Source organism: Orcinus orca, chromosome 20 (assembly GCF_937001465.1).
Source record: "Orcinus orca chromosome 20, mOrcOrc1.1, whole genome shotgun sequence".
NCBI lineage: Eukaryota > Metazoa > Chordata > Mammalia > Artiodactyla > Delphinidae > Orcinus > Orcinus orca.
Window position 1 is genome coordinate 13,948,172 of NC_064578.1, and position 16,196 is coordinate 13,964,367.

At 37.9% G+C, this 16,196-nt stretch overlaps 1 protein-coding gene across 1 annotated transcript in view; it reads right to left on the bottom strand.

Moving 5' to 3' along the window:
* Positions 1 to 16,196, bottom strand: part of HYDIN (HYDIN axonemal central pair apparatus protein) — a 440,857-nt gene that overhangs the window by 235,016 nt on the left and 189,645 nt on the right. The window contains exons 13-14 of the mRNA XM_049703807.1: positions 8,913 to 9,136; positions 2,589 to 2,656 (exon numbers count right to left, since the gene is read on the bottom strand). Of these exons, the coding sequence (XP_049559764.1) occupies positions 2,589 to 2,656; positions 8,913 to 9,136 (292 nt within the window). The remainder of the gene's footprint in view (positions 1 to 2,588; positions 2,657 to 8,912; positions 9,137 to 16,196) is intronic.

Consider the following 16,196-nt stretch of genomic DNA (forward strand, 5'->3'; position numbering starts at 1 on the left):
ACCTGGAGAAATAAGTGATACTTTGTGTTGGAGTCATGAGGACTTTAGTTCCAACTCTGGAATTTGAAAATATACCATAAGACAATTTTGAAAGATTATTACAAAACTGCCCCTAACTTTGGCCATTATAGTGAAGAATCCAGAAGCGCAGCAAAGTAGCTTGAATTTACTGAACGAGTTGTTTTGAAAACCTTAGATTTCCTATTGGCAAGAAAAAGGGTATGTTTTTATTAACATTTCCTGTCATAATGCAGAGAAGATTAAGGAATCCACATCCAAACTAAAAGAAAAGGCAACTTGGGTTTTGAAGGTGGACTCAGGAGGGTAAGTTCTCATATCTCAGACTTGGGAAATCTTGGGTCATGGCTCTGTAGTGTCTTCTAGCCTCTTATGTCATAAGAGTCTAGCTGCTATATCATCAAATAGTTCAGTAAGATATTATACAAAAGGAAAATAAACTATTTCTAATTTTCACCTAAGCTAGTTACCAAAACTTCTAGTTTTACCAACTATGAGGAACAGCTGTTGATTATTATCTCTATAGCAAAAGAAAACTATGAATAAATTACCCAGTGATGGCCCTTCCTGTATCCTTAGGGATAAGAGAGGACCAAATGGAAGACTGTTACTGGAAAAACCTAACTAGCCTTGGAGCATGCATACATGGTTTTACCCATTGTGTGACCAAGAGCTTGCCAATATCAAATACAGCATTTTGAGTAAATCAGTGGCATCTTGGGGATATACATTTGCCATATTCCATGGAAATGTACTATTAGGGGCTTTGATGTTTTAAAATGTTTGGATTTTAGATAAAAGCATTTCAGATATTCACGGGGTTCGATAATTGGCTTATCATTGGCACAGTATTTACATTAACATGTCAGAGCTCAGCAATAGGGCACATTCTAGACAATAAGTCAGTGGAGATTTCTTGGAGTAACTGATTTGAGGTGCTTACTTTGACTTGTTTTTTCCCTCCAGGGCATACGACATAGGGCACATCTTCCAAATGTACTTGGACTGGACTTTGTGTTTAAATGCCTGTGGAAGGGTATGCTGCTGTGGGCACCAGTTGCTCAGAGCTCTCCATGGACTCAGTTTGAAGTGTTTGGAGTACACTGCATAGGTCTTTGGGTACACAAACTCCCCTCTTATTGTGCATCAGTCACAGTTACCCTTAAGTTGTAGGTCACTTTCATTTTCCTTCAAAAGAGTCTATCATTCAAATATGCCCTACAAATCTGTAACATCTCTCCAGCCATTTTCACATTCTATATGAACAGACATTCAACTTCATTTATATAGATTTTCCTATGGTATGTGCCTTACCCAATATAATGTACATCAGGGTGGGAGCATTGTATAAATAAATATATTCTGAGTTTTAGAAACTTTCATAACACCCAAATGTTAAAGCAACTGATAAAGGCATTATGAATCAGCTTTTTCTAAAGAACTATTTTTCCCCAAGTTAGACAGGCCTACTTGAAATGAAGCAAGAGAACTGAAAGTTAAAATGGGAAACAATAGAACAAAATGGAAAGAATTATGGAATAAAGATTTAGACTAGGGTTTCTCAATTTTTTAAAGTCATCACCTCCTAAAAAGAACCACTGTGATAAATGAATTTTATATCAAGTCAAATCAGTTAATTAAATATGATTTAAATTAGACAATTTCTACCTAACAAGAGAAATTAAATACTGAGGAATAAGATTCTGTTGGGCAGGGTGGAACTTTGAAGGAACACAAACCATTGTTATATCTAAGTTTTTTCAACACCCAAGAGCCAATTTTTGCCTCTCTGGGGACAACTCTCAACACCCAAGTTGCCAGTATATGATTTAGACAGATCTCAATTGAAATACTAATTCTGCCACTGCTGTGTGACCTTTGGGAGTTATTTAACTGTTCCAATGCTCAGTTCGTCCAGCTCTAAAATGGGGACTTTAAAGAGTGCCTTCTCCTAGGATTGCTAAAATGTTTAAATGTAGTACCGCATGTAATTACTTAGCAGTAATTGGACTACAAGAAAGAATCATTTAATGGGTAATTTTGCTGCCACTGTTGTTATTATCATTTTTATTATTGGGGAAGTTTAGATGGGAGAAAATGACTCAGGGAAGCAACTGAGTAAAAAGACTATACAAACATATAGAAGAGTCATCAATTTGCAGTGATAAAACACCTGAATTAAACCACCACCGAGCTCACAGGTATACTGAGAGCATCTCTGTGGAAAGGTTGCTGTGTAGCCAAAGTGGCAAACCAGAATCTGCATATAAATAGAATGTTCAGAATGTTAAGACAGTGGAATAAAGCATAAAGCTTTCTGTTGTTCCACTGCAGGAAGAGGGGGGACAGCCATGGCCTGACAACTACTAGTATCCAGGAGACACGGCTATAACATTCACCTATAAACTAGGAAACAGCACCAAAATTCTGCAGAGGAAGAACAATTCTAGACCCTCTTAGCTATTACCCACACAAAATGGTAAGAGACGTTCTTTGTAAACTTTCCTCCTTCCATGTGGAGGGAAAAGTAATTCTTCTCAATTTCTAATTTAAAATGGAAAAGTACTCACCAAAGGAAACATCACCAAAATGCAGAGCAGGAACATTAAAATGGAAGGTAGGTCCAATGACACAGCCTCTGAAAGTAGGAATACAAGTTAAGGGAGTGGAAAGAGAATCCAGTGAATTCAAGGTAACAATCAAGAAGTGGGTAGAGGTAAGTACTGAAAACCATAATTTAGCATTAACTCAATTACAGCATCATCTAGGACTTAAGGAAACTGTGAGATAATGGTCTATCCCAATGGTTCTGAAAATTCCTTTTCCACTCTCAAACCTTTGGGTTTTAGCAAACGACGCTACGGTTAACTTACCACCATACTGCTATCAATGATGAGGCAGAGCAGACACATCACTGAACTAATGGCACAAAATGTTAATGTGGATGAGACACATATCATGAAAATTTATTAACTCGGGCAAGAAAAAATTATAGGTCTAATCATATGATAGACATCAAAGACTATCAATGATACCAGTATTCCTTGGCCCACACTTTTATAAAACTGTTTTAATCCAGTTCCTACCACCAACTAGCTGTGATCTTGGCCAATCGCTTTACCTCTGTAGGCCTCAGTTTCTTTTCCTAACGTACAAAAGAGAAGACTGGAACAGGTGGCCTTTAAAGACTCTTTAACTGTTGTTGTTTTGTTTCCCTCTCACACAAGGCTCATGATCTTGGAGTGACACTCTAGCTTAAAATAAACAATAGGGAGATTCTACAGCTTCTAACTGACTTCAGTTGTGGTAGATAGCATAATGGTCCCCAAAGATGTCTATGTGCTAATCCCCACAACCTGTGAATATATTAGGTTACATGGCAAGGGGTAATTAAGGTGGCAGAAGGAATTAAGTTTGCTAATTAACTGATCTTAAGATAAGGGGATTAGCCTGAATTATCCAGGTGGGCTCAATGTAATCACAAAGGTCTTTAAAATTAGAACACAGGGACAGAAGAGGAGGTAGGAGTGAGGCAATGTGAGAAGGACTCAACCAGCCTTTGCTGGCTTAGAACATAGAGGAGGCAGACCATGAGCCAAAGACCGTGGGCAGCTTCAAGAAGCTGAACAAGGTTAGGAGACGAATTCTCCCCTAGAGCTTCCAGAAAGAAAGACAGCCCTGGCCAACACCTTGATTTTAGCGCAGTAAGACCTGTGTTGGACTTTAGATCTATAGAACTGTAAAATAATAAATCTGTATTGTTTCAAGCTACTATGTTTGTGGTAATTTATTAAGCAGCAACAGAAAACCAATATATCAGATATTTGTTTATTCTTGTCTTTCTCCGTGGTCCATGTCCCTAAAATCTCTAGACCAAAGGTAAGAACTGAAATAATTCCCCATCTATGTGCCAAGCTTTTAAAAGCTATAGACACACAAATACCAGAAACCTCACTAAGCATGAGTCTCCTAATTCACCCAGACCCTGATGTTGGTGATGAAGGTGTGTCACACCATGCTGAACGCACTTGGTGCCCTAGTGATACTTCCCGCTGCTAGAGATCTGATGATAATGTGGTGAGAGGCTGTTGAAAGCCTGGGAGGAGAGATGACAACAAAGAATCAATGCAGCAAGTTTCAATTCTAAAAGCCTTTCCCAGGACCATCTATTCTATTTCATGCTAATGATCCAAAGTGGTTTCAAAAGGAGCAGCTGGTACCGAGCAAGGAATTAGGATCCAACTGAGATAAGTCAAAGGAGCCCACAGATTAGATACTTGGCTTGTAAAAGAAGTTTTGGCCGGGCCAAAGTAACAAATAGATCAAAAGTGTGTGAAATGCACAAAAGCCTACAGAAATAAGAAAGATCACAACACTGCACAAAGCAGTCATTTAATCAGTGTAGAAGCAGAAAAAAACCAGAGTTAAATCACATTTGTTCAAAGGCACATGTAACTAGGGGAACTGCAGCTGAATACCAACCGGGCTTAGATACTGTCACATTCATTCAAACAGGGATCCTGAACATTAGGATAGTCTCTGCCAAGACGGTGGGTGCCCTCCATCAAAGCAATGGTCTGTTAAAATTAGAATTTTAAAGACTAAGAGAGTGACTGAATTATGATGTTATGTGAAACGGGTTGAATGCGAAATATACTACAGTTAAACTGTATAAAGTCACATATGTAAAAATAGGAGGGAACAAAACTGTTCATGGGTAATTTTTAAAATCACATTAACTTTACAGTGCTGTTTATCCAACCACTTAAAATACGGTGTCATGCAGCTGGAGAAATCAATAGAAACAGGAACTGTTCTGATCTTTCAAGGCATACTAGCCAAAATTATGTGGTACCAAGGAAAGAAGATTACCCAACAATAAAAGAATAAGAAACAAAATTACAGAATCCACAATATTAACTTTATAGAGACTTCTTGGACCATAAGGCTCAAGAAAGAGTTCCTGGCAAAGTCGTAAGTAAAATCAGTATTACTGTGTGGAGCTGGAAATAAATAATAAATTATACATGTATTTCACCCTTTATCATTAGACATTTATTTGTGACACTAGATATTTGCCAAGTTTTCAAAATTATTGTTTGTGGTTTGAAGCGCTAGAACACTTTGGACAAATGCAATTTAGACAAGAATATTTCTCTTAGCAATTTGTGATTAGTTTTAGGATGAACATAAGCATTCTCTCCACAGTCAGACTTTCCTTTCCTTTGAAAGAAACAAGGAATGAACATCCAAAATAAGAAAGTGGCATGGGAGTGGTGTGAATGGTAAGGTGCAGAGGATAAAACAAGAGACTTAACCTCCACAGAGCACCTGGAGTATTAACTAGTCCAAGTTTACTTGTAAGTTCCTAGGAGATTCCTAATCCCTATTATTCACAGTGGAAAAACCAAGTAGACCCTAACCTATTCAGACATTGCTAGTGACATGCATTACTAGTTTGGGATCCTCAGGAGAAGAGATCAGAGGTTTAAAAAATTCACCCATGAAATGAATGAATTATAGGCTCCTGGAAATTAAAAAAAATAACAGCCTCATTGAAATATAATTCACATGCTATACAATTCACCCATTTAAAGTGTATAAGTCAATGGTTTTTGTATAGTATTCACATATATGTGCAACCACCACCTGGGTTAACTTTAGAACATTCCCGTCACCTCAAAAAGAAACCCCATACCCTTTAACTATCACTCTCTATCTCCCACCTCCACCCCTGGCCCTAAGCAACCACTAATCTACTTCTTATCCATATACAGATTTACTCTCTGGACATTTCACATAAATGGAATCATACAATATATGGTCTTCTGTGACTGGCTTCTTTCACTTGTCATTGCATTTTCAAGGTTCATTCATTGTACCATGTTGTAGCATGTACATTCTTTCTTTCTTTTTTCATTCCTTTTTATGGTCTTAATAACATTCCATTGTGTGGAAAGACCACATTTTGTTTATCCATTCATCAGTTGGTAGACACTTGGATTTTTTGGCTACTATGAATAATGCTGTAATAAACATTCGTGTACAAGTTTTTGTATGGATTTATATTTTCATTTTTCTTGGGTATGTATCTGGGAGTGGAATTGCCGGGTCATATGGTAACTCAACGTTTACTTGAGAAAACCTGTCAGACTGTTTTCCAAAGTGGCTGTACATTTTACATTCCCATCCTCAGTGTATGAAGGTTCTGATTTCTCTACGTTCTCTCCATCACTTATTTTCCATTTTTTAAATTATAGCCACCCACGTGGGTGTGAAGTGGAAGTTATATCTCATTATGGTTTTGATTTGCACCTCCCTGATGATTAATGATGTTGAGAGTCTTTTCATGTTATTAATCATTTGTATATCTTCTTTAGAGAAATGTCTGCTCAGATGGTTTGTTCAATTTTTGATTGGTTGCCTTTTTATTACTGAGTGTAAATGTTCTCTATATATCTTAGATATAAGTCCCTTTTCAGATATATGATTTACAAATACTTTCTCCCATATTGTGGTTTGTTTTTTCACTTTCTTAATAGTATCCCTTAAGGCACAAAATTTTTTTTTTTTAACATCTTTATTGGGGTATAATTGCTTTACAATGGTGTGTTAGTTTCTGCCCCATAACAAAGCGAATCAGTCATACATAAACATATGTTCCCATATGTCTTCCCTCTTGCATCTCCCTCCCTCCCACCCTCCCTATCCCACCCCTCCAGGCTGTCACAAAGCACCGAGCCAATATCCCTGTGCCGTGCGGCTGCTTCCCACTAGCTATCTACCTTACTACGTTTGTTAGTGTGTATATGTCCATGACTCTCTCTCGCCCTGTCACAGCTCACCCTTCCCCCTCCCCATAACCTCAAGTCCGTTCTCTAGGAGGTCTGCGTCTTTATTCCTGCCTTACCCCTAGGTTCTTCATGACATTTTTTTTTTCTTAAATTCCATATATATGTGTTAGCATACGGTATTTGTCTTTCTCTTTCTGACTTACTTCACTCTGTATTACAGACTCTAGGTCTATCCACCTCATTACAAATAGCTCAATTTCGTTTCTTTTTATGGCTGAGTAATATTCCATTGTATATATGTGCCACATCTTCTTTATCCATTCATCCGATGATGGGCACTTAGGTTGTTTCCATCTCTGGGCTAGTGTAAATAGAGCTGCAATGAACATTTTGGTACATGACTCTTTTTGAATTTTGGTTTTCTCAGGGTATATGCCCAGTAGTGGGATTGCTGGGTCATATGGTAGTTCTATTTGTAGTTTTTTAAGGAACCTCCATACTGTTCTCCATAGTGGCTGAACCAATTCACATTCCCACCAGCAGTGCAAGAGTGTTCCCTTTTCTCCACACCCTCTCCAGCATTTATTGTTTCTAGATTTTTTGATGATGGCCATTCTGACTGGTGTGAGATGATATCTCATTGTAGTTTTGATTTGCATTTCTCTAATGATTAATGATGTTGAGCATTCTTTCATGTGTTTGTTGGCAGTCTGTATATCTTCTTTGGAGAAATGTCTATTTAGGTCTTCTGCCCATTTTTGGATTGGGTTGTTTGTTTTCTTGTTATTGAGCTGCATGAGCTGCTTGTAAATTTTGGAGATTAATCCTTTGTCGGTTGCTTCATTTGCAAATATTTTCTCCCATTCTGAGGGTTGTCTTTTGGTCTTGTTTATGGTTTCCTTTGCTGTGCAAAAGCTTTGAAGTTTCATTAGGTCCCATTTGTTTATTTTTATTTTTATTTCCATTACTCTAGGAGGTGGGTCAGAAAGGATCTTGCTGTGATTTATGTCATAGAGTGTTCTGCCTATGTTTTCCTCTAAGAGTTTGATAGTTTCTGGCCTTACATTTAGGTCTTTAATCCATTTTGAGCTTATTTTTGTGTATGGTGTTAGGGAGTGATCTAATCTCATACTTTTACATGTACCTGTCCAGTTTTCCCAGCACCACTTATTGAAGAGGCTGTCCTTTCTCCACTGTACATTACTGCCACCTTTATCAAAGATAAGGTGTCCATATGTGGATGGGTTTATCTCTGGGCTTTCTATCCTGTTCCATTGATCTATCTTTCTGTTTTTGAAGGCACAAAATTTTAAAATTTTGATGAAGTCTAATTTATTTATTTTTTCTTTGATTGCTTATACTTAGGTGTCATCTTTAAAAAAACCTTTGCCTAATCCAAGGTCATGCATATTTGCACTTATGTTTTATTTAAACAGTTGTACAGTTTTAGTTGTTACATTTGGGTCTTTGGCCCATATTATGTTAATTTTGTATATGGTCTGAGGTTTGGGGGGGGTCCAACTTTATCCTTTTGCATGTGGATATCCAGTTGTTCCAGCAACATCGGTTGAAAAAACTTTTCAATTTTATCCAGGTGTTAACAACCTACTTTCCCTAAACATACTAAAACAGAGAGTAAGCAGAAACTAATATAGTGTTTAAGTTCTTATTTTATAAGGTTAGAGCTTACAGAAAAACTAGATTCCAAAATACCATCTGCATCCATACTACAGTAATAAGTTAAACATGTTCACTAGAGAAACACTGGTGGAAATTTAAAACACCCCAGTATGTTGATGTGGTCATATCAACAAAGACAGTTATGGACATTCAAGACATGATCTAGTTTTGGTTTTTTAAAGTAAGTTTATGAAAGGATTTTATTTTTACATTTTACTTCTGTGCCTGGATTTTAAAAAGTAAACAGTAGGGAATCAAATTGTTGCTACTTTCAGGCAGGTATCAATATTGTTAACAAAAGAATAAATATTTTGGCAACCTAGTAATTCTCCATTAATGTGTAAAGTGCTCTAGTTTTGAAGTTTAAGAAAGCATTAGGTAAAAACTTCAGTTTCCACATTACCTGTAGAAGTAACTTACATAATGGTCAATTTCACAGGCTCTGGTGATCCATTGACATTGACCAGGAACTCTTCTTCAAAGTGTCCCAGGATGGGAGAACTGAAGGATATCTGGACAGCCTGGACTCCACTTGGTTCGATGATGCCTTCCTTGGGACTGAAGACAAAGCAGGTCCCCACAGCCGAAGTTGGAGGGATCATGTTGAAGAGGGCATCAATGCTGCCTTTGTTGGATAGTACTGCCTATATCAAAAAGACAAGAATGAAAAGGTAGGCAACGGGCCTCTGATTTATTTTCATATAAGCACCAACACAGAAACAGCTGCAGGAAGTAGAACCACAGAAAAACTCCAGGGGAAAAATAATCAGTCTTCTGTCTTGAATGTTTGAAGACAGGAATCCCAAGCCAGAAAGTAATTTTGTGTTTTTTAATCTCCTCTTTAAAATAGAGTTAGTCATATGCATTATATTCATGCTATAAAGATTGATCATAATCACATCTATTGAAGAAGACCCTTAAAAGACCTTTTTTTTTGATTCTATCTCTGAAGTAACCAAGGGAAGGTAGGTCTTTCTCTTATACACATGAGAAGGCTGGGATTAAGTGACATGCTGAAAAATAAAAAGCAAGCTACAATAGAGGATCAAGAAATATCTAAGCCTATGTTTATAACGTAGCTTGAAGAATGTAGAACAAGCTATTATTGTGGATTCCAGATTGCAAGGATTCTCTTTGTTGTACCATTAGATTTCATCCTATTGTGATATTTTCATCTCAAACTGTAATGGATGGATAACTGTTTTGGGATGCTTATGTAAGCCACTGATTTACTACAGAAAAGTTTTTTGTTCATTTGTCTGGTTTCGGGTTTTTGTTTTTATTTTTTGGCTGCGCAGTGCTGTGTGAGGCATCTTAATTCCCCGACCAGGGATGGAACCCGTGTCCCCTCAACAGTGGAAGCATGGAGTCTTAACCACTGGACTGCCAGGGAAGTCCCATACAGAAAAGTTTTATTCCTATATACTAATGTTCTGGAACCAAGTCATTGCCCATATTTGATTGCACACGAGGTGTGTGTACAAAGCTCATGCCTGGCATTCAGAGGCCTCCACAGCTGGCTCCGTCTACCACTCCCACTGTCACTTTCCACAAGTCTGTCCATGAACTTGTACTATAGCCACACAGTCCTATTCCTCGGCTTCTAAAATACAATCTCTATTCCTTGCCAATGCTTATACCTGAATGGGTGAACAGTCATTCTCTCTACTTAGAAAGTACCTTCAACCTACGTCAAGGCACTGGAGGAAAAAAAGAGGAGATGATGAAGAAAGATTCAGAAAAGTATGGGGGGCATGGCAGGAACCGAGAAATCCAAGAGAGAACTTTCAAAAGGGGTTGAATGGGGATAGAGGTTAAGGAGAATAAGCTTTGAGAAAATTCTATAGATTTTTAATTTTTAATTAGGGGCCATCCCTGCCCTTGAAGAAGAAAGTAATTTCAATAGAGTGTGACTGTAGAATCTGGAGTACAAATGTTTAGGGAGTGAGTAGGTGCAGAGGAAATAGTGGCTGACTATTCTAGATTCCTGTTTTGAGAACATTAGTGGTAAAAAAAGAGAAAATGAGGGTGGCAAAGCTGCAGGAAGGTATGGTAGGTGAGACCTAGTCTATTTATACTATTAAATGAGATAATGCACACTTAAGGCCCAGCCTACATGTTTGTTTTTGTAATAAGAAAAGGGGACTGGGTAACCAAGGTAATAGGGTCTGGGTGGATGTAGGGGGTCCACTAGATCAGGGTGCCTCCTCAGGAGCAGAGAAGAAGGAATCAAGAGCATAAGTAGGATACAGTCAGGGGCTCTTGCAAAGGAAGACAACCACTCCTGCCAAGAGAAGATGGATGATGTACCAAAAGAGGTACATAACTAAGTGTTACTTGATATGTTGTTCATCTTTTTACATTTATTTCCCATCTCCCTCATCCTATGTTTCCTGGTCATAGGAGTTATGCTTCATCCTTTATTCCTTTTAAAAAGATCACGTAGAAAAGTGATTATGACCAGGGTCTCAGAAGCCAAATGCCTGGGTTCAAATCCCAGCTATTCCACTGACTTGACTAGCTGTGTGACCTTGCAGAACCTGCTTGGCTTCTCTGTGCCCATTTTCCCATCTGTAAAATGTAAGTATTACTGAGAAACCAGGGAACCCGGTGAGCAGCCGTAGTTGCTGCCTGGGGCCAAGCACCACAGTGCATCTTGTTCGCTGTGTAGCTGACAGGGTCTTGGTGCTCTGGCTGGGTGTCAGGCCTGTGCCTCTAAGATGAGAGAGCCGAGTTCAGGACACTGGTCCACCAGAGACCTCCTGGCTCCACATAATATCAAACAGCAAAAGCTCTTACAGAGATCTCCATCTCAATGCTAAGACCCAGCTCCACTCAACGACCAGCAAGCTACAGTGCTGGACAACCTATGTCAAACAACTAGCAAGGCGGGAACACAACCCCACCCATTAGCAGAGAGGCTGCCTAAAATCATAATAAGGGCACAGATACCCCAAAACACACCACCAGACGCCGTCCTGCCCACCAGAAAGACAAGATCCAGCCTCATCCACCAGAATGCAGGCACCAGTCCCCTGCGCCAGGAAGCACAACCCACTGAACCAACCTTAGCCAATGGGGGCAGACACCAAAAACAATGGGAACTACAAACCTGCAGCCTCAAAAAGGAGACCCCAAACGCAGTAAGTTAAGCAAAATGAGAAGACAGAGAAACACACTGCAGATGAAGGAGCAAGGTAAAAACCCACCAGACCAAACAAATGAAGAGGAAATAGGCAGTCTACCTGAAAAAGAATTCAGAGTAATGATAGTAAAGATGATCCAAAATCTTGGAAATAGAATGTAGGAAATACAAGAAATGTTTAACAAGGACTTAGAAGAACTAAAGAGCAAACAAACAATGATGAACTACACAATAAATGAAATTAAAAATTCTCTAGAAGGAATCAATAGCAGAATAACTGAGGCAGAAGAACGGATAAGTGACCTGGAAGATAAAATAGTTGAAATAACTACCACAGAGCAGAATAAAGCACAAAGAATGAAAAGAATTTAGGACAGTCTCAGAGACCTCTGGGACAATATTAAATGCACCAACATTCAACTTATAGGGGTACCAGAAGAGGAAGAGAAAAAGAAAGGGACTGAGAAAACATTTGAAGAGATTATAATTAAAAACCTCCTTAATATGGGAAAGGAACTAGTCAATCAAGACCAGGAAGCACAGAGAGTCCCATACAGGATAAATCCAAGGAGACACACACCAAAACACATTAATTGAACTATCAAAAATTAAATACAAAGAAAAAATATTAAAAGCAGAAAGGGAAAAACAACAAATAACACAGAAGGGAATCCCCATAAGGTTAACAGGTGATTTGTCAGCAGAAACTCTGCAAGCCAGAAGAGAGTGGCAGGACATATTTAAAGTGATGAAAGGGAAAAACCTACAACCAAGATTACTCTACCCAGCAAGGATCTCATGCAGATTTGATGGAGAAATTAAAACCTTTACAGACAAGCAAAAGCTAAGAGAATTCAGCACCACCAAACCAGCTCTACAACAAATGCTAAAGGAACTTCTCTAGGCAGGAAACACAAGAGAAGGAAAACACCTACAATAACAAACCCAAAACAATTAAGAAAATGGTATTAGGAACATACATATTGATAACTACCTTAAATGTAAAAGGATTAAATGCTCCAACCAAAAGACATAGACTGTGAATGGATACAAAAACAAGACCCATATATATGCTGTCTACAAGAGACCCACTTCAGATCTAGGGACACATACAGACTGAAAGTGAGGGGATGGAAAAAGATATTCCGCGCAAATGGAAACCAAAAGAAAGCTGGAGTAGCAATTCTCATATCAGACAAAATAGACTTTAAAATAAAGGCTATTACAAGAGACAAAGAAGGACACTACAGAATGTTCAAGGGATCAATCCAAGAAGATATAACAATTGTAAGTATTTATGCACCCAACATAGGAGCACCTCAATACATAAGGCAAATGCTAACAACCATAAAAGGGGAAATCAACAGTAACACAATCATAGTAGGGGACTTTAACACCCCACTTTCACCAATGGACAGATCATCCAAATTGAAAATAAATAAGGAAACACAAGCTTTAAATGATACATTAAACAAGATGGACTTAATTGATATTTATAGGACATTCCATCCCAAAACAACAGAATACACTTTCTTCTCAAATGCTCATGAAACATTCTCCAGGATAGATCATATCTTGGGTCACAAATCAAGCCTTGGTAAATCTAAGAAAATTGAAATCATATCAAGTATTATTTCCGACCACAATGCTATGAGACTAGATACCAATTACAGGAAAAAATCTGTAAAAAAATACAAACACATGGAGGCTAAAAAATACACTACTAAATAACCAAGAGACCACTGAAGAAATCAAAGAGGAAATCAAAAAATACCTAGGTAGAAATGACCATGAAAACACGACGACCCAAGACCTATGGGATGCAGCAAAAGGAGTTCTAAGAGGGAAGTTTATAGCATTACAATGCTACCTCAAGAAACAAGCAACATCTCAAATAAACAACCTAACCTTACACCTAAAGCAATTAGAGAAAGAAGAACAAAAAACTCCAAAGTTAGCAGAAGGAAAGAAATCATAAAGATCAGATCAGAAATAAATGAAAAAGAAATGAAGGAAACAATAGCTAAGATCAATAAAACAAAAAGCTGGTTCTTTGAGAAGATAAACAAAATTGATAAACCATTAGCCAGACTCATCAAGAAAAAAAGGGAGAAGACTCAAATCATCAGAATTAGAAATGAAAAAGGAGAAGCAACAACTGACACTGCATAAATACAAAGGATCATGAGAGATTACTACAAGCAACTATATGCCAATAAAATGGACCACCTGGAAGAAATGGACAAATTCTTAGATAAGCACAAACTTCTGAGACGGAACCAGGAAGATATAGAAAATATGAACAGACCAATCACAAGCACTGAAATTGAGACTGTGATTAAAAATCTTCCAACAAACAAAAGCCCAGGACCAGATGGCTTCACAGGCGAATTCTAGCAAACATTTATAGAAGAGTTAACACCTATCCATCTCAACTTCTTCCAAAATACAGCAGGGGGAAGAACACCCCAAACTCCTTCTACGAGGCCACCATCACCCGATAACAAAACCAGATAAAGATGTCACAAAGAAAGAAAACTACAGGCCAGTATCACTGATGAATACAGATTCAAGAATCCTCAACAAAATACTAGCAAACGGAATCAAGCAGCATATTAAAAGGATCATACACCATGATCTAGTGAGGTTTATCCCAGCATGCAAGGATTCTTCAGTATACGCAAATCAATCAATGTGATACACCATATTAACAAACTGAAGGATAAAAACCGTATGATCGATAATCTTAATAGATGCTGAGAAAGGTTTTGACAAAATTCAACACCGATTTATGATAAAAACCCTCCACAAAGTAGGCATAGAGGGAACTTACCTCAACATAATAAAGGCCATATATGACAAACCCACAGGCAACACTGTTCTCAATGGTGAAAAACTGAAACCATTTCCACTAAGATCAGGAATAAGACAAGGTTGCCCACTCTCACCACTATTATTCAACATAGTTTTGGAAGTTTTAGCCACAGCAATCATGGAAGAAAAAGAAATAAAAGCAATCCAAATCGGAAAAGAAGAAGTAAAGCTGTTACTGTTTGCAGATGACATGATACTATACATAGAGATTCCTAAAGACACTACTAGAAAACTACTAGAGCTAATCAATGAAATTGGTAAAGTAGCAGGATACAAAACTAATGCACAGAAATCTCTTGCATTCCTATACACCAATGATGAAAAATCTGAAAGAGAAACTATGGAAACACTCCCATTTACCACTGCAACAAAAAGAATAAAATACCTAGGAATAAACCTACCTAAGGAGACAAAACACCTGTATGCAGAAAACTATAAGACACTGATGAAAGAAATTAAAGATGATACAAACAGATGGAGAGATACACCATGTTCTTGGATTGGAAGAATCAACATTGTGAAAATGACTCTACTACCCAAAGCCATCTACAGATTCAGTGCAATCCCTATCAAACTACCACTGGCATTTTTCACAGAACTAGAACAAAAAATTTCACAATTTGTATGGAAACACAAAAGACCCCGAATAGCCAAAGCAATCTTTAGAAAGAAAAATGCAGCTGGAGGAATCAGGTTCCCTGACTTCAGACTATACTACAAAGCTACAGTAATCAAGACAGTATGGTACAGGCACAAAAACAGAAATATAGATCAATGGAACAGGATATATAGCCCAGAGATAAACCCACACACATATGGTCACCTTATCTTTGATAAAGGAGGCAAGAATATATGATGGAGAAAAGACATCCTCTTTAATAAGTGGTGCTGGAAAACTGGACAGCTACATGTAAAAGAATGAAATTAGAACACTCCCTAACACCATACACAAAAATAAGCTCAAAATGGATGAAAGACCTAAATGTAAGGCGAGATACTATAAAACTCTTAGAGGAAAACATCAGCAGAACACTCTATGACATAAATCACAGGAAGATCCTTTTTGACCCACCTCTTAGAGAAATGGAAATAAAAATAAACAAATGGGACCTAATGAAAGTTAAAAGCTTTTGCACAGCAAAGGAAACCATAAAGAAGATGAAAAGACAACCCTCAGAATGGGAGATAATATTTGCAACTGACAAAGTATTAATCTCCAAAATTTACAAGCAGCTCATGAAGCTCGATATCGAAAAAACAAACAACCCAATCCAAAGATGGGCAGAAGACCTAAACAGACATTTCTCCAAAGAAGATATACAGATTGTCAACAAACACATGAAAGGACGCTCAACATCACTAATCATCAGAGAAATGCAAATCAAAACTACAATAAGGTATCACCTCACACCAGTCAGAAAGGCCATCATCAAGAAACCTACAAACAATAAAGGCTGGAGAGGGTGTGGAGTAAGGGAACCCTCTTGCACTGTTGGTGGGAATGTAAATTGATACGGCCACTACGGAGAACAGTATGGAGGTTCCTTAAAAAACTAAAAATAGAATGTTCAGAAGTAAGACAGAAAGAGAAAAACAAATACTGTATGCTAACACATATATATGGAATCAAAAAAAAAATGTTCTGAAGAACCTAGGGGCAGGACAGGAATAAAGACACAGATGTA